The sequence below is a fragment of the Scyliorhinus torazame genome, chromosome 11, assembly GCF_047496885.1.
Source record: "Scyliorhinus torazame isolate Kashiwa2021f chromosome 11, sScyTor2.1, whole genome shotgun sequence".
NCBI lineage: Eukaryota > Metazoa > Chordata > Chondrichthyes > Carcharhiniformes > Scyliorhinidae > Scyliorhinus > Scyliorhinus torazame.
In genome coordinates this window covers 231,214,522-231,234,373 of record NC_092717.1, presented here as the reverse complement: position 1 = coordinate 231,234,373, position 19,852 = coordinate 231,214,522, and the positions used below count along the sequence as shown (strand labels likewise).

At 45.7% G+C, this 19,852-nt stretch overlaps 1 protein-coding gene across 4 annotated transcripts in view; it reads right to left on the bottom strand.

Annotated features, from left to right (window-relative positions):
* The window catches only part of ptpn2b (protein tyrosine phosphatase non-receptor type 2b), a 101,353-nt gene extending 83,622 nt beyond the window's left edge, over nucleotides 1-17,731 (bottom strand). For 2 of the 4 annotated variants that reach the window (XR_011933486.1, XM_072468431.1), the window contains exons 1-2: nucleotides 17,503-17,730; nucleotides 6,470-6,560 (exon numbers count right to left, since the gene is read on the bottom strand). Coding sequence is in view for 3 of the 4 variants with exons in the window: in XM_072468431.1 (XP_072324532.1) it covers nucleotides 6,470-6,560; nucleotides 17,503-17,559 (148 nt within the window). In the remaining variant the exon portion in view is untranslated. Of the gene's footprint in view, nucleotides 1-6,469; nucleotides 6,561-17,502 lie in introns of all 4 variants that reach the window. The other 2 variants (XM_072468430.1, XM_072468429.1) reach the window with 1 other exon arrangement.
* Between the last annotated feature and the right edge of the window lie 2,121 nt (nucleotides 17,732-19,852).

Here is a 19,852-nt window from a genome sequence, read left to right as displayed (position 1 = left end):
TCTTGGATTTCCAAAGGGCATTTGATAAGGTCAAAAGGTTACTACATAAGATAAGAGATCATGGTACAGGGGGTGACACAATAGCTTGAATAAAGGAAGAGACAAATGGGTCTTTTTCAAATTGGCATGCTGTAATTAGTGGAGTGGCAAAGGGGTTACTGTTGTGCCTTCAACTATTTACAATCTATATCAAAGACTCGGATGAAGTGACCAAAACATTTGATAGCTAAATTTGCCGAAGAAACCAAGATAGGTAAGAAAGTAAGTTGTCAAGAGGAGGTGGAGAGCCTGCAAAGGAATACAGACAAGTGAACAGGCAAAAATTCAGAAGATGGAGTATAACGTCGGTAAATGAGAACTTGTTAACTTTGACAGGAAGAACAGAAAAGCAGTAAATAAGGATTTCAGAGTTCAGTGGCAGAGGTATCTGGGTGTCCTGTTACCCAAATCACAAAATGTTTGTATGCAGGTACAGCAAGTTTAAGAAGGCAAATAGAATGTTGGTGGTTTATTGCAAGAGGAATGGAATATCTACTGGTTAGCACAGCTACCTCACAGCAAAAGGGACCCAGGTTCAATTCTGGCCTTGGGTGACTGTGGAGTTTGCACGTTCTCCCCATGTCTGCGTGGGTTTCCTCCGGGTGCTCCAGTTTCCTCCCACAATCCACAGATGTGCAGGTAGATTGGCCATGCTAAATTGCCCCTTAGTGAGAGTTAGAGTCTACCTTTGAAGACAAGAAGTGAGGAGAACCTTTTTCTCCAGGTCCCCCTTTTATGACAAAGTTTTCCAAAGGGCTGTGTGCAACTCACTGTCCCAGAAAGTAATGAAGTTGGGTCTTTGAATTTATTTAGGGCAGAGTTAGACATAGATTATCATCGAATTTACAGTGCAGAAGGAGGCCATTCAGCCCATCGAGTCTGCACCGGCTCTTGGAAAGAGCACCCTACCCAAGGTCAACACCTCCACCCTATCCCCATAACCCAGTAACCCTACCCAACACTAAGACCAAATAAGGATGGCAGATTTCCTTCCTTAAAGGACATTCGAAAGTCAGATGGGTTCTTAATGATAATTGATAACATTTTCATGGTCATCATTAGACTTTTAATTCCAGCTTTTTATTGAATTCAAATTTCAATAACTGCGGTGTGGAATTTGAAGCCGGACCCCCAGAGCATTACATTGTGTCGCAGGGTTACTAGCCCACTAACAATACAAATGAGGCTGCTGGGCCTTGCTTTCCCATAGTACTGCCAGATTCTGGTAACGCCCAATACTGCAAGATCGTGGTTAGTCATATCCCACAACCCCCTCCCTGGTACTAAACACCAGTAGTTCCTTTCCAAAGAATTATCTTCCCATGCTCTAGTTCCTAACACCTTGACTCTGCTGACAACAATTCTAGAACCTGCCACAATGCTCAGATTCTGAGATCACCCTCCACAATATTCCCAAGTCTAAGGATATGCCTTAATTACACCCAAGGCCTACATTTCCCTTATTCAGACATTGAGAATTTCCAAAAGCCCCATTATCGGCACCATCATCCTATCCACGTAGCACAGTGGTTAGCACTGTTGCTTCACAGCTCCAGGATCCCAGGTTTGATTCCCGGCTTGGGTCACTGGCTGTGTGGAGTCTGCATGTTCTCCCCGTGTCGGTGTGCGTTTCCTCCAGGTACTCCAGTTTCCACCTACAAGTCCCGAAAGACTTGCTGTTAGGTAATTGGACATTCTGAATTCGCCGTGTACCCGAACAGGCACCGGAGTGTGGCGACCAGGGGCCTTTTGCAGTAACTTCATTGCAGTGTTAATGTATGCCTACATAAAATAAAGTGACAATAAAGATGATTATGTTTATATTTCGATGTTGGCCTAGGGTGGTATCATGACCGCTACAGGCTTGGAGGGCCGAATGGCCTGTTCCTGTGCTGTATTGTCCTTTGTTCCTACCATCTGCTTAAAGTGGACCTACAGCAAATGAAATCCTTTGGGGATGGGGTAGCTTCCGATGGTGCACTTTTGCCAACGGCTGAAGAGAGCAAGCCACAAGAGGCAGGTTATGCCGCGTATCAAGAGGTTATAAAGTGCGGTTGCGGGTTGTCAATGCCAAGCCGCTGTAGCCACAGATCAAGACCCTATTATAAGGCTTCAAGATCCCATGGTTTCCCCAATACTTACAAAGTAGTATAGTTTCAAGGCTGCAGCATACATCAAAAGCTGCTCATGGTTCACTCGATATTGTTTAGGTATCATGAGCTCATGAATAAATTACAACCTCAACTTTAACCTTATAGGTAGAAACACACTCTGATGCAACTTCAAGGAAAAGATTGATCATGGCTGACTGAATAATAGCTCTCCCGAGGGTTCTGTCCCAGGGTAATTAATCTTTAAAAGAAATCATCATTTACTGGAAACAGCGGAAATACTTTCACATTCAAATTGAACAACAGCCAGTAGACAGTTGTGGGATTTACACAGAACTGACGTGTTCCACACTAGCTACTTTCTAATTCTCATGCCCGGACAGATCAGAATTCATGCCCGGACAGATCAGAATTCCTTTTAGGTGTGTAAACAATAACAGTGTTTAACTGTATAAACCTCAGTGACTGTGCAGTGACTGCTGCTGGATAAACCTCAACTCAAGCACTCAGGACGAGGATGCAACCCCCACAGTAGAATTATCTGCTGACATGAGCTAATTAGACCAGCAACACACTGGAGTCAAGTGTATCTAAGTGAAAGAACTTTCATTTAAACGATGCCTGGGACATCACAAGGTTCTTTACAGCCAAAGTGCATTTGAAGTTTAACATGTGTAATGTGGACAATAATCATAGCCAATTTATGCAAAGAAGGATCCCACAAACAGTAATGAGATAAATGACCCAATAATTTTTTTTTGATGGTGCTCGTTTGGCACCATCTGAAGGCACCCTTGGAAAACTCCTTTGCTCATACTCAAATGGCATCCTGTAATATTTCACATCCACTTGGGAGGGCACATCAGGCCTGAGTAAAAACACTCGCAGTTTATGGGCGGACGCATTTAGAGTCAACGTGTCCACAACATGTGCCAGGCTCAGCCTGATACAATTAAAGGTTGTTCATCAGGCTCACACGACAGTGGCCCAGATGAGCAGATTCTTTGGGGTGGAAGACAAGTGTGCAAAATGTGCGGGCGGACAGGCGAACCATGTCCACATGTTCTGGGTATGTCAAAAGCTTAGGGGATTTTGGCAGGGGTTTGCAGATGTCATGTCCACAGTGTTGAAAACATGGGTGGCACTGAATCCAGAGGTGGCGATTTTCGGGGTGTCGGAAGACCCAGGAATCCAGGAGAAAGAGGCAGACACTCTAGCCTTTGCTTCCTGGGTAGCCCAGAGACGGATACTATTAGATTGGAGGGACTCGAAGCCCCCGAAGTCAGAGACCTGGCTATCGGACATGGCTAGCTTTCTCGGTTTGGAGAAAATTAAGTTCGCTTTGGAGGGTCACTGTCAGGGATTGCCCGGAGGTGGCAACTGTGGCAATCCCTTCGTCGACTTCTTCGCGGAAAATTAATCGTCAGCAAAAGGGGGGGGGGGGGGGGGGGGCGTTAGTTTAGCTTAGAGTAGGGGATTAATAAAGATGGAACCTGTAAGGAAGGGAGATGGCTTTTGCACTATCATAGCATTTCTTTTTTTTTTTAAATCATAGAATTTACAGTGCAGGAGGCCATTCGGCCCATTGAGTCGGCACCAGCTCTTGGAAAGAGCACCCTACCCAAGGTCCACACCTCCACCCTATCCCCATAACCCAGTAACCCCACCCAACACTAAGGGCAATTTTGGACACTAAGGGCAATTTATCATGGCCAATCCACCTAACCTGCACATCTTTGGACTGTGGGAGGAAACCAGAGCACCCGGAGGAAACCCACGCACACACGGGGAGGATGCGCAGACTCCGCACAGACAGTGACTCAAGCCGGAATCGAACCTGGGACCCTGGAGCTGTGCAGCAATTATGCTACCCACAATGCTACCGTGCTGCCCCAACTATGTTTATAGTTTCATGTACATTGTTTATTTTGTTGTTGTTACAGTACCAAAGAAGAACCAGGTAACGTGCCTCAATGACTACCGACCAGTGGCCCTGACTTCAGTCGTAATGAAGTGCTTCGAGAGGTTGATCATGAAGCGCATCACCTCCATACTCCCAGAACGCCTTGATCCACTGCAATTCGCATACCGCTGCAACCGGTCCACATCAGACACCATTTCTCTGGCCTTACACTCATCCCTAGAGCATCTCGAAAACAAGGACTCCTACATCAGACTCCTATTTATTGACTACAGCTCCACATTCAACATCATAATCCCAGTCAAGCTCATATCAAAGCTCCAAAACCTAGGACTTGGCTCCCCACTCTGCAACTGGATCCTCGATTTTCTGACTAACAGACCACAATCAGTAAGAATGAACAACAACACCTCCTCCACAATAGTCCTCAACAACGGTGCCCCGCAAGGCTGCGTACTTAGCCCCCTACTCTACTCCCTGTACACACACGACTGCGTGGCAAAACCTGGTTCCAACTCCATCTACAAGTTTGCTGACAATACGACCATAGTGGGCCGGATCTCGAATAACGACGAGTCCGAATACAGGCGGGAGATAGAGAATCTAGTGGAGTGGTGTAGCGACAACAATCTCTCCCTCAATGCCAGCAAAACTAAAGAGCTGGTCATTGACTTCAGGAAGCAAAGTACTGTACACACCCCTGTCAGCATCAACGGGGCCGAGGTGGAGATGGTCAGCAGTTTCAAATTCCTAGGGGTACACATCTCCAAAAATCTGTCCTGGTCCACCCACGTCGACGTTACCACCAAGAAAGCACAACAGCACCTATACTTCCTCAGGAAACTAAGGAAATTCGGCATGTCCACATTGACCCTTACCAACTTTTACAGATGCACCATAGAAAGCATCCTATCAGGCTGCATCACAGCCTGGTATGGCAACTGCTCGGCCCAGGACCGCAAGAAACTTCAGAGAGTCGTGAACACCGCCCAGTCCATCACACGAACCTGCCTCCCATCCATTGACTCCATCTACACCGCCCGCTGCCTGGGGAAAGCGGGCAGCATAATCAAAGATCCCTCACACCCGACTTACTCACTCTTCCAACTTCTTCCATCGGGCAGGAGATACAGAAGTCTGAGAACACGCACGAACAGACTCAAAAACAGCTTCTTCCCCACTGTCACCAGACTCCTAAATGACCCTCTTATGGACTGATTTTATTAACACTACACCCTGTATGCTTCATCCGATGCCAGTGCTTTTGTAGTTACATTGTATATGTTGTGTTGCCCTATTATGTATTTTCTTTTATTCCCTTTTCTTCTCATGTACTTAATGATCTGTTGAGCTGCTCGCAGAAAAATACTTTTCACTGTACCTCGGTACACATGACAATAAACAAATCCAATCCAATCCAAACCAAAAATACCTCAATAAAATGTTTATTAACAAAAAACACTCGCAGTCTCTTCATCGAATCTTTAGACCCATTCCCTTTTAAGTCAGAGGCAAGAGTGTTTGGGGGAAAAAAAGAATCAACCGGTAATTCCCAAAATGCTTTGCATTGACTTGGTTTTTTAAAATTCATTTGCGGGATGGACGTCGCTGGTTAGGCCAGCATTTATTGCCCATCCCCAGTTGCCCCTCAGAAGGAGAAGGTGGTGGTGAGTTGCCTTCTTGAACCGCTGCAGTCCCTGTTGCATGACGAATTCCAATATTCACAGTTAGGGTTACAGAGGCAGTTTTCAATTTATCGCCTTGTAATTACACTTTTCTGCCAATGTCAATGCCCACCTGGATGCAATTATGGTGTGACAAGTAGACATGGGCGATTTTCATCAAAAACTTGCATTCAGAAAAATAAATGTACAAAAAATAAATGTACAAGTTTAGAATGGTTCTGAATTGATGGGCGACACGGTAGCAGTGGGTAGCACTGTTGTTTCACTGCTCCAGTGTCCCAGGTTCGATTCATGGCTTGGGTCACGTTCTCCCAGTGTCTGTGTGGGTTTCCTCCAGGTGCTCCAGTTTTCTCCCACAACTCCAGAAAGACATGCTGTTAGGTAATTTGGACATTCTGAATTCTCCCTCAGTGTACCCGAACAGGCGGCAGAATGTGGCGACTGGGGGCTTTTCACAGTAACTTCATTGCAGTGTTAATGTAAGCCTACTTGTGACAATAAAAGATTATTAATTACCTCTTGTGTGCCCCAGGACAATTACTGTTGCCCACTTCATCTGAAGACTCTCATGTGCAAGACAAGAGATGAATGGTAATTTCATACATGTTAGCTTTATTGTTAATGTCACCAATGTGTCTGAAACATGTAACTGCCTCCATGGATACAAGCCATGTGGAGTTTACAGAGCACAACATCTGCAACATTCTACTTACAAGGGCTGACATCTCTGTATCGGTTTCGAACCCGGTTTTCTGGAAATTTGGCTACTTTGTATGGGAAGTCTTCAGATTCACTTCGAATTTCCTGCCATTAAAAGAAGCGATCTACATTAACATAGGCAGGCAATAAACAAGATGCACCCGAACCAAAACCAAACAGCCATACATTTCCTTGATTGGTCTGTGAGAATGAATACATCTAAATGGTAAGTTGACAGAAAAGAAGCTTACTCAAACCAGGTATCAATGTCAAATAAACATCAGAGAAACTTTAGGATTTTGCAGGGTGCAAAAAACACAACTGAACTATAGCCTTTTAGCTTTCTTCTATCACCATTAGTCACCTTTGTTCTCAATCGCTTCATACCCTTACTCAACTAAAATCCATCAACCTCTTTTGAAAATCTTAACCAGCCCAGCATCAGTATTGTTTTTTTTTGGGAGAGTTGGCAGGTGCTGCATATAAGGAAATTCTGCATTTACATTGTGCGTTTTATGAAAGAACGTATTCTGATTTCACTCCTAAATGACCACGTTCTAATTTCAATTATTTCCTCTTGTGCTCGAATACCATATCAGAGGAAAGTTTTCCAGCGCTGTTGTAAGCACTTTCCAAACCTGCATTCTCCCACAACTAGAAGAACGAAAGTAGCAGACACTTGAGGAAGGATGTTCTTGCTATGGAGGGAGTGCGGCAAAGGTTTACCAGGCTGATTCCTGGAAAAGCGGGACTGTCATACGAGGATAGACTAAGTCGGTTAGGATTATATTCACTGGAATTTAGAAGAGCGAGAGGAGATCTCATGGAAAATTACAAATTCTAACAGGATTAGACAGGAAACACAACCGCCTACCTATTCCCCTCCAAGTCACACATCGTCTTGTCTTGAAACTTTAGAACCATCCCTTCAATATCACGGAGTCAAAATCCTGGAACCCCCCCCCGCCTAACTGCACTGTTGGTGCACCTACACCAGATGGACTACAGCAGTTCAACAAAGCATCACACCACCACCTTAAAGTGCAACAAAGGGATAGACAGACAACAAATGGTGGCTTTGCCAGCAACAATTGCACCGAAGAACAAATTCTGAAAATCCCTTTAATACATAGAAACATACATAGAAAATAGAAGCAGGAGGAGGCCGTTCGAGCCTGCTCCGCTATTCATTATGATCATGGCTGATCATCAAGGTCAATACCCTGATCCCGACTTCCCCCCCCCCCATATCACTGGATTCCTTTAGCTCCAAGAGCTAGATCTAATTCCTTCTTGAAATTACACTATATTTTGGCCTCAACACCTTTGTGGCAGTGAAATCCACAGATTCAGCACTCTCTAGGTGAAGAAATTTCTCCTCACCTCAGTCCTAAAAGGTTTACCTCTTATCGTCAAACTATGACCCCGAGTTCTGGACTCCCCCACCACCGGGAACATTCTTTTTGAATTTACCCTGTCTAATCCTGTCAGAATTTGTAAGTTTCTATGAGATCCCCTCTCATTCTTCTAAACGCCAATGAATATAATCCTAATCGACTAAGTCTCTCCTCATATGACAGTCCCACTTTCCCAGGGATCAGCCTGGTAAACCTTTGCCGCACTCTCTCCATAGCAAGAACATGCTTCCTCAAATAAGGACACCAAAACTGTACACAATATTCCAGGTGTGGCCTCACCAATGCCCTTTACAATCGCAGTGAAACATCCCTATTCTTATACTTAAATCCTATCGCTACGGATGCCAGCATAAATTTGCCTTCTTTACTGCCTGCTGTATCTGCACGCTTACTTTGTGACTGACGCACAAGGACACCAAGGCCTCATGGAGTATCCTCCTCTCTCAATTTACACCCATTCAAATAATAATCTGCCTTCCTATTTTTGCTACCAAAATGCGGATAACCTCACATGTATCCACACTATACTACATCTGCCATGCATATGCCCACTCACTCAGCCTGTTCAAATTCCACTGAAGCATCTCTGCATCCTCCTCCCTCACAGTTCACGCTCACACCCAACTTTGTATCATCTGCAAATTTAGAGATCCCGTGTCCAAATCATTAATATGTGAACAGTTGGGGTCCTAGCACAGATCCCTGCGGCACTCCACTAGTCACTGCCTGCCAATCAGAAAAAGACCCATTTATTCCATCTTTTTGCTTCCCGTTTGCTAACTAGCTTTCTATCCACCTTAAGACACTACCCGGAATCCCATGTGCTTTAACTTCACCTAGCAATCTGCTATGTGAGAGCTTGTTGAAAGCCTTCTGAAAGTCTAAATAAACCACATCCACTGGTTCTCCCTGGTCAACTCTACTAGTTACATCTTCAAAGAATTGTAGATTTGTCAAGGATGATTTTCCTTTCGTAAATCCATGCTGACTTTATCAGATTACACTACTGCTTTCCAAATGCTGTGCTATGAAATCCTTGATAATGGACTCTAGCAACTTCCCTGCTACTGACATTAGGCTCACTGGTCTTTAGTTCCTGTTTTCACTCTACCTCCCTTTTTGAATAGTGGGATTATATTAGCTACTCTCCAATCTGCAGGAACCATTCCAGAGTCCCAAGAATTTTGGAAAATGACCAATGGGTCCACTATGTCTTGGGCCACTTCCTCAAGTCCCGTGGGATGAAGATTGCCAGGCCCTGGAGATTTGTCCGCTTCAATCACATTAATTTCCCCAAAACCCATTTCTTTACTAATACTAATTTCCTTCAGCTCCTCACTAAAACGTGTACCTCAGAACCTTTGGTACATTATTCATGTCTTCCTTTGTGAAGACAGAAGCAAAGTACGAATTTAGTTCCTCAGCCATTTCTTTGCTCCTTTTTTAATTCCCCCGTTTCTGACTGTAAGGGGCCCACATTAGCTTTTATCAATCTTTTTTTCTTTACATACCTATAGAAACTTTTTGTCAGATTTCATGTTTCCCGCTAGCTTTTTTCCCCTTCTTAATCAATCCCTTGGTCTGCCTTTGCTGAATTTTAAACTGTTCCCAATCCTCAGGTCTATTGCTTTTTCTTGCTAATTTGTATGCCTCTTTTGTGAATCCAATATTATTGCTAATTTCTCTTGTAAACCTTGGTTTGGCCACAGTTCCCTTTCTACTCTTGCGCCAAATAGGAATAAACAACTTTTGGAGTTCACCATTCGTTCCTTGAATGCCTACAATTGTGTGTCCACTGTCCTTCTTTTCGGCAATGTTTCCCAGTCCATCATAGCCAGCTCATGCCTCACACCATCATGGTTCAGGACCCTGGTCTCGGAACTAACTAACTCACTATCCGCCTTGATAAAAAATTCTAGCATATTATGATCACTCATTCCCAAGGGTTGTCTCACAAGTAAATTGCCAACTAATCCTGTCTCATTGCACAAAACGCAGTCCAAGATGGCCTGTTCCCTTGTTGGTTGCTCAACGTATTGGTCTAGAAAACCATCCTGTATTACACTCCAGAAAATCCTCCTCTATTGTACTGTGACTAATTTGACTCACCCAATCCATATGCAGATTAAAGTCACCCAGAATCACAAGTGTTCCTTTATTACATGCATATCAAATAGGCTCAATGAAGTCACTCATCAAACATTTAAACATAAAGGAACACAAGCTTAGTTAATGGAACCTGTCCAAACTCTTAAAATCAGCTTGAACATTTCACAAAGATTTAAGCTTGCCAGTAGCTTTTCTTGCATGTCTCACAATCCCTCCGTTCACTGGACTCTTTTGAAACACGTTTGCTTTTATTCTTTCATGGCATGTGCACGTCACTGAAAATACCAGCATTTGTTGTACATCCCCAACTGCCCTTGAACGGCTTGCTAGGCTATTTCAGAGGGCAGTTAAAAGCCAACCACATAGGCCAGGCAAAGATAGCAGATTTCTTTCCCTAAAGGACATTAGTGAACCAGATGGATTTTAGAATAATTGATGATGGTTTCATGGTCACCATTACAGACACCAGGGGCGAGATTCTCCGACCCCCCGCCGGGTCGGAGAATCGGCAGGGGCTGGCGTGAATCCCGCCCCCACCGGTTGCCGAATTCTCCGGCACCGGAGATTCGGCGGGGGCAGGAATCGCGCCGCGCCGGTTGGCGCCCCCCCCGCCCCGCCCCCGCCGGGTGGGCTCCGGGGTCCTTTGGGGGGGGGGGGGGCGCGAGGCGATTTGGCCCCGGGGGGGTGCCCGCACGGTGGCCTGGCCCGCGATCGGGGCCCACCGATCCGTGGGCGGGCCTGTGCCGTGGGGGCACTCTTTTCCTTCCGCCTTCGCCACGGTCTCCACCATGGCGGAGGCGGAAGAGACTCCCTCCACAGCGCATGCATGTCGTGAGCGGCCGCTAACGCTCCCGTGCATGCGCCGCCCGGCAATGTCATTTCCGTGCCAGCTGGCGGGGCGGAAATCAGTCCGGCGCGGGCCTAGCCCCTCAAGGTTAGGGCTCGGCCCCCCAAGATGCAGAGGATTCCGCACCTTTGGGGCGGCACGATGCCGGACTGATTTGCGCCGTTTTTGGCGCCGGTCGGCGGACATCGCGCTGATACCGGAGAATTTCGCCCCAGTTTTCAATTTGATAATTATTTAAAGTCCTCTAGCTGTCATGGTGGGATTTATTTTTTATTCAATTTTACGGGATGTGGGCTTTGCTTGCTAGGCCACATCCCTAATTGGCCTCAAGGTAGTGGCGAGCTGCCTTTGTGAATTGCTGCAGTCAGTGCGGTGTAGGTGCCTTGCAGGTGGTAGACAGGCTTTGGAGAGTCAGGAGGTGAGCTACTGACTGCCCATGACCTTTTCTTGAAGCCAGAGTATTGATACGGCTAGTCCAGTTCAGTTTCTGGTCAATGGTAACCCGTGGATGTTGATAGTAAGTAATTCAGTGATGGTAATGTCATTGAATGTCAAGGGGCGATAATTTGTTTCTTTCTTATTGGAGAAGATCATTCTTGCCACAAAAGTGCCAGGCAATGTTACTTGTCACTTGTCAGCCCAAACCTGGATATTGTCCCGGTCTTTCTGCATTTGCAAGTGTCTGGGGAGTGGCAAATGGTGCTGAATATTGCGCAATCATCGAACATCCCCATATCTGACCTTATGAGGAAGGAAGGTCATTGATGAAGCAGTTGAAGGTGGTTGGGCCTAGGACACTACCCTGAGGAACTCCTGCAGTGATGTCCTGGGTCTAAGGCTGACCTCCAACAACCACGACCATCTCCCTTTGTGCTAGCTGTGACTCCAACCAGTGAAGAGTTTTACCCCGAATCCATGTCGACTCCAGTTTTACTGGTACTTCTTGATGTCATATTCGATCAAATGCTGCCTTGATATCAAATGAAATCACTCTCACCCCACCTCTGGAGTTCAGCTCTTTTGTCCATGTTTGAACGAAGGCTGTAATGAAGTCAGGAGCTGACTGGCCGGGTTTGATTTGTCCTGTGCCTTCAGCCATTTCTTGATAATACATGGGGTAAATCAAATTGGCTGAAGACTGACATCGGTGATGCTGGGACCTCTGGAGGAGACGGAGATGGATCATCCACTCAGCACTTGTGGCTGAAGATTATTGCAAATGCTTCAGCCTGGTCTTTTGCACTGATGTGCTGGGCTCCTCCATCACGGAGATGAGGATACTTAGACTATAAGACATAGAAGCACAATTAGGCCACTCGGCCCATCAAGTCTGCTCCACCATTCAATCACAGCTGATATTTTTCTCATCCCCATTCTCCTGCCTTCTCCCCATGACCCCTGATCCCCTTATTAATCAAGAACCTATCTATCTTTGTCTTAAAGACACTCAGTGATTTGGTTGAGGGAGGGGCAGGGAGCTGGAGGGTTGTGGAGCGGGAGATGGTGAGTGAAAAGGACAGCAATGGATGGCGAGCAGAATGTAAATAGAAAGAGTTTGCATATTTCTTTTACTTCTACATTTATTCTATTTTGAAAGCTATTTTGTTTACAAATTTAGCAATGTATTTCTTTAAAAATTTTTTTTAGAGTATCCAATTCATTTTTTCCAATTCAAGGGCAATTTAGCGTGGCCAATCCATCTAGCTTGCACATTTTTTTTTGTGGGGGCGAAACCCACGCAAACACGGGGAGAATGTGAAAACTCCACACGGACAGCGAACCAGAGCCGGGATCGAACCTGGGACCTCAGCGCCGTGAGGCCGCACTACTAACCCACTGCGCCACCGTGCTGCCCTCGGTATACTGTATTTCAACTTACAGGGTGTGTTTTTTTCTGGCTGGAAAGGTGCTACAGAACCTAACTAAAGCTTTTACATTAGCTGTAATAGGAAAGCCTGATTACTTAATGTGGATTAATTTAAAGTTGCCCTTTTCAAGAAAGCAACAACGACATTCAACAAAAGAATTAATGCACCAAAAGTGCAGAAGATAAAAATTGACCATCAAAGAGATACAGTATGAATTCACCAGAATCATATTAGAAATCAAATTGAGAGGTCAAGTTTTATAAATGTGGCTTCTATTCCCTTGAGTTTTGTTTGCTAAGCGGGTGATCAAAGCAAAATTTGTGAAAGTCAATGGAGTAGAGACAGAAATTACTTTCTCCAATTAGGAAACCAGAACAAGGCAGCATGAAATTAAAATTAAAGCTAATCCACTTTGGAATTAAATCAGGGAGCACCTATTCTTGTTCAATATAGTCTTGGGATATGACTGCAGGAGTGTGCTAGGCCCAAGCACCTTCAGCTACTTCATCAGTGACCTCCCCAACATCATTGTGGCTTCACGACATTTCATCCACAAGATGCACCACAGAAACCCAGCAAGACTCCTTCAACAGCACCTTCCAAGCCCAAACCGTCTACCACCGGAAGGGCAAGAGCCACAGGTGGGAACACCATCGACTGCAAGTTTCCCTCCAGGCTGTACAACATCCCAATTTGGAACTATGCTGCATTCCTTCACTATTGCAGAGTCAAAAAGCCGAACTCTCTTCCTAACATCACAGTGTGTGTACCTGCACTAGATGGACTGCAGCCAGTTCAAGATTCACCACCAGCTTTTCAAGGACAATTAGGGATTGGCAACAAATGCTGGCCTTTCCAGCAGTACCCTATCCTTCTGTAGATGCAAGTGTAGTCAGATCTCAATAGCCACCTGAGAAGGCAAATGGGGTCTTGGTTAATAGCTCAAAGATAGCACCTGCAACAATGCAGAACTCCCTCAGCACTGCACTTGGATGTCAGCTCTGACTTTTGTGCTCAAATCCTGCAGTGACCTTAAACCATATCTCAAAGGCGAGTGTGCTATCAACAGAATCACTGTTGGCACCTAGGATAAGGATTATTAATGGATATGGAACAAAAGTGGGTAAATGATGTTGATATAGATCAGCCGTGACCTGATTAAATGACAAAACAAACTAGCAGAACTGAATCGTCTATTCTTGCTACCATGGAACAGATGCCATTCATTGAAACACATTGTCGGGATTGAGTCCATTTCCATTCTGTAATATCGACCAGTGTTTGGAGATCAAATTCCGTGCGAATCATAAATGAGTGGCCTTAATTCCTGTACGTTCATTCATTTATTTACTTTTTAAACTCGCCACCTTCTTTAAAGGCCAAGGTAAATAAACAGGAGAAGGAGGCTTCACAAATCTCCCCATCCTCAAAGATGGGGGGTGTCAACCATATCAATACAAAAGACAATGCTGAAGCATGTGCAATGATCTTCAGCCGCAAGTGGATAATCCATCTCAGCTTCCTGCCGAGGATCACAGATGTCAGTCTTCAACCAATTCTATTCTCTCCATGTAATATCAAGAAACAGCTGAAGGCACTGGATACGGCAGGGCTAAGAGCCTGCCAACATTCCAGCAATGGTACTGAAGACTTGTGCTTCAGAACTACCTGTGCCCTTAGCCAAGCTGTTTCAGTACAGCTACTGGCACCTACCTAGCAATATGGAAACTGTCGAGGTATGCCCTATACGCAAAAAGCAGAACAAATCCAACCTAGCCAATTATCACCCCATCAGTTTACTGTTAGTCATCAGCAAAGTGATGGAAAGTATTTCTGAAAGTGATATCAAAATGATATTTACTCAGCAATAATCTGCTCACTGATGCTATGTTTGGGTTCCACCAGGACCACTCAGCTCCAGACCTCATTACAGCCTTAATCCAAACATGGGCAAAAGAGCTGAATTCAAGAGGCGAGGTGGGTTCACCCGACCTTGACATCAAGGAGCCCTAGCAAAACTGTCCATCACTGGCAATGCCAGCATTTGTTGCCCACCACTAATTGCCCTTAAACTGAGTGACTTGCTGGACCATTTCAGAGGGCAGTTAAGAATCAACTCCATTGTTGTGGGTCTGGAGTCACATGTAGGGCAAATGGGTAAGGATGGCAGATTTTCTTCCTTAAAAGACATTAGCCCGCATCCAGTGAAAAAGAAACAATCTAAGTGAACACTGCACTGTCAGAACCTGTCTTTCAGATTTTATGTCAAAATGAAGCCCCATCTACTTGCTCGAGTGGATGTAAAAGATTCCATGGCACTATTCGGAAAAAAAGAGTCGGGAACTTTTCCTTGGTGTCCTCACCAATATTTACTCTTCAATCAACATTACAAAAACAGACTATCTCGTCATTATCATATTGCTATAATGATGTTTGTGTGCGTTTGCTATGTACAAAGTGGTTGCCGCATTTCATACTTTACAAGACTTCAGAAAGTACTTAATTTCTGCTAAAGCACCTTTTAACTGGTACAGAACACTGGTTCAGCCTCAACTGGCTTAATATGCCCCATGCTGGATACTAACGAAGGCAATAGAGATGGCGCAGAAAAGATTCACAAGAATGGTCCCAGGGATGAGGAACTTCAGTTATGTAGATAGGTTAGAAAAGTTGGGACTGATTTTCTTGGAGAAAGTTGAGAGGAGATTTGATAGCGGTGTTTAAAATCATGAGTGGCCTGAACAAAGGAGATAGATAAAAAAATACTCCCATCAGTAGGCGGAGGAAGAATGAGGGGGCACATATTTACAGTAATTAGCAAAAGAAACAATGGCAACACAAGGAAAACTTTTCCACGCAGTGAGTGATCCTCATCTGGAATGCACTGCCCGAGAGGCAGGACCAATCAAGGTATTCAAAAGGAAATTGGGTTGTAACCTGAAAAGGAAGAAATTGCAGGGCCAAGAGAGGGGGAGTGGCATTAGGTAAATTACTCCGATGGAGAGCCAGTGCAGTCATGACAGGCTGAAAGACCTCCTGGGCTGAAACAATTGTGTTTCTGCGACGTCCAGTGGTCATAAAAAAGTATTTCTTTCCATTTCTTTGTGGAGCACAACCCTAGTTTGTTTGCACTACAGAAGGAGACACAGGTATTGGCTTTACTGGCTTGTTCCTGGGATCTCACACAGTTGGAGGGGGCAGGGGGTGTTGAATATGTGTTGGATGAGCAGGCACTGGGATAACAGAAAATTCCAGGATTTGGTAGCACCGCAAGTGGTATGGGGAGAAACACCATCACTTTATTAGCTCTCGATATGTGGCTAATGCTAGCAAGGTCATGTTTATTTATTTCTTAATTAACCCCAGGATGCCACACTGGATATTTTTATTGAACATCTCATCCTCCTCGAGGTGATCTTGCTCCCAAGGTGTTGGACAGGAAAGAATTCAACAAAACAGACCCAGCAACAGCATCGTCCCAGTCAATACACCGAATGACATAGAGGACTATGTGGCGATAATGGTGGGTCCACAGCCTTGCTGCTCTTGCCCTCCCCAAAGAGACTACAGGGAAGGGAGGTGTTGTTGAAGGGCAACGCACAGATTTGTCAACAGCTGGAGTGGAAAAGTCCTATTAAGTAACACCATTGTGAAAGTTGTTGGCGTCTGCAGCACCGAGCAGAATCCTAGGGGCGGCACAACAAGGAACCAGGATCACACAGTCTGCTAACATTGGCACTGGTTGACGGTGGAGTATTGCAACATGTTGGAGGCCCTCAGGGCATGTCAGCACTGTGAAAGGGTGTAGTCTCAATCTATTTTTCCTACCTCAATCATACTCTCCCTCTTTTTAAAAGAGTACAATTTGTTTATAATAATGCTCATTTAGTTGGGTTCCAGGACACCAATGTCCACAAATCCACTCATCCGTTTATATCAAAATATAACTCCAATTGTTTATCTGATTGAAACCCACATCTATGATTCTATGTGATGAGAATTCTAGCATTCTACAAGTGCAGTGACAGAAAACAAAATAAATATCAATATGAACCTAGGTCTAAGAGCTTTAACACTGGTCTACAATTCACCTTGCCGCATTACTTGCTACTAAACTGGGTCATATTAGAGCAATAACCAAGTATAACTGAACTGAGCCTTGATGTAAACAGTGGAAAGAATGCAAATTAGGAGAAATGTAATTGTGACTCGGGTCCAAACCTGCCACAGAGACATGCCCAAGCTTTTTAACAGTGAAAAACACAGGGCGCAGGTGGCAGTGGGTGTCCTACAATCTAAACTTAAGCAAACAGCTGTGTAACAACAAGGTTGAAGAATGAGGACAGAAGAGGCAACACTGCCTGCCTTCCTATCTGAATTTGTGGGTGAGATGTCATAGGTTCTGAGTGGAACGTTTGGAAATAAGCAAGGGGAAAGCAAAAGAAAACTAAGTGAGTCAGCCCTGCAGACTGAGACACAGCACCCCGAGCAGTTTTTCCAATGTTGCAGTAGTCTGCGGTTTTGCTTTGCGGCGGCCCATGGTGAAGTTCATGTTGCAATTGCAACGAGAAGAACACATCCCCTTTACGGGGGGAGCTCCAAGCCATTAACCATCGGCAACCGAAAAAGACCTTTAAACAGGCGCAGGCGCAGTGCCGCTGCTGCTCTCGCGCCTGCAGGCCTGGCTTCCGTTAGCAGAAACCGGGAGTCGGGCGTCCGCTGGTCGCTTTCATCGCCGGCGACATGAGCCATGGTCTTATAAATAAATGGCAGAGCGCCGACGATGAGAACTTTTACAAACTTACCAAGTATGACTGAGACCAGCGGCTCTGCTCGTCGATCTCGGCGAATTTTTCCTCCATGTTTTAAGCATGTGATTGGCGGCGGTACAGTCCCGTCGCCTCCGGTTTCGCTCCACCTCCTCCCGCTCGGTGAGGTTTCCTTTCCTCAGAGCGCGGTTCCCCCGCACTCTCCGGCCTCCGACATGGAAACCCGGAGCCCGTGTGGCTGGCCCGGCCAGCAGCGCGCAGGCGCGGCAGGTTATTGGGTGGCCGCAGCACGCATGCGCGGCACCGGACGGAACCCGGAAGCGGCGTCAACACAGTCATTGACAGTGTGTGAGACATAGAGACTCATTGACAGTTCATCTGAGGAAGGAGCAGCGCTCCGAAAGCTAGTGTTTGAAACAAACCTGTTGGACTTTAACCTGGTGTTGTAAGACTTCTTACTGTGCTCACCCCAGTCCAACGCTGGCACCTCCACATCACGACAGTGTCTGAGACAGAGAGACTCTTTGACACTGTGTGTGAGACAGTGAGACTCATTGACACTGTGTGTGAGACAGAGAGAGACTAATTGACACTGTGTGTGAGACAGTGAGACTCATTGACACTGTGTGTGAGACAAAGAGAGATTCATTGACACTGTGTGTGGGACAGTGAGACTCATTGACAGTGTCTCAGATAGAGACTCATTGACTGTGTGTGAGACAGAGACTCATTGACTGGGTGTGAGACAGCGAGAGACTCATTGACTGGGTGTGTGTGAGACAGAGAGACTCATTGACACTGTGTGTGAGACAGAGAGAGACTCATTGACACTGTGTGAGATAGTGAGACTCATTGACACTGTGTGTGAGACAGAGAGAGACTCATTGACACTGTGTGTGAGACAGTGAGACTCATTGACAGTGTCTCAGATAGAGACTCATTGACAGTGTGTGTGAGACAGAGACTCATTGTGTGTGAGACAGCGAGAGACTCATTGACTGGGTGTGTGTGAGACAGAGAGACTCATTGACACTGTGTGTGAGACAGAGAGAGACTCATTGACACTGTGTGTGAGACAGTGAGACTCATTGACAGTGTCTCAGATAGAGACTCATTGACAGTGTGTGTGAGACAGAGACTCATTGTGTGTGAGACAGTGAGAGACTCATTGACTGGGTATGTGTGAGACAGAGAGACTCATTGACACTGTGTGTGAGACAGAGAGAGACCCATTGACACTGTGAGACAGTGAGACTCATTGACAGTGTGTGTAAGACAGAGAGAGACTCTTTGACTGTGGATGAGACAGAGAGAGAGACTCTGACAGTGTGTGTGTGAGACAGCGAGAGACTCATTGACAGTGTGTGAGAGACAGAGACTCCTTGACAGTGTGTGAGACACAGTGAGAATCATTGGCAGTGTGTGTGAGACAGAGATGCGTTGACACTGTGTGAGACAGAGACTCATTGACAGTGTGTGTGAGACAGTGAGACTCATTGACAGTGTGTGTGAGACTGTGAGACTCATTGACAGTGTGTGTGAGACAGAGAGAGACTCATTGACAGTGTGTGTTATGACAGAAAGACTCATTCATAGTGTGTGTGAGAGACAGAGAGAGACTCACTGACAGTCTGAGACACACACTGACAGGCTGCTCTGTGTGTGTGACAGACTCACTGTCTGTCTGCTGTGTATGTGAGAGACTCACTCAGTCTGCTGTGTCTGAGAGACTCACTGTCAGTCTGCTCTGTGTGTGAGAGACTCACTGACTGCTGTGCGTGAGAGAGATTCACTGTCCGTCTGCTGTGTGTGTGTGAGAGACTTGCAGTCAGTCTGTTGTGTGTGTGAGAGACTCACTGTCATCCTGCTGTGTGTGAGAGACTCACTGTCAGTCTGCTCTATGTGAGAGACTGGCTGTCAGTCTGCTGTGTGTGTGTGAGAGACTCGCTGTCAGTCTGCAATGTGTCTGTTTGAGAGACTCACTGTGAGAGACTCACTGTCAGTCTGCTGTGTGTGAGAGACTCACTGTCAGTCTGCTGTGTGCGAGAGACTCACTGTCAGTCTGCTGTGTGTGGGAGACTCACTGTCAGTCTTCTCTGTGTGAGAGAGACTCACTGTCAGCCTGCTCTGTGTGTGAGAGACTCACTGTCAGTCTGCTCTGTGTGTGAGAGACTCACTGTCAGTCTGCTCTGTGTGAGAGAGACTCACTGTCAGCCTGCTCTGTGTGTGAGAGACTCACTGTCAGTCTGCTGTGTGTGATAGAGACTCACTGTCAGTCTGCTCTGTGTGAGAGACTCACTGTCAGTCTGCTGTGTGTGTGAGAGACACACGGTCAGTCTGCTGTGTGTGAGAGAGACTCACTGTAAGTCTGCTCTGTGTGTGACTC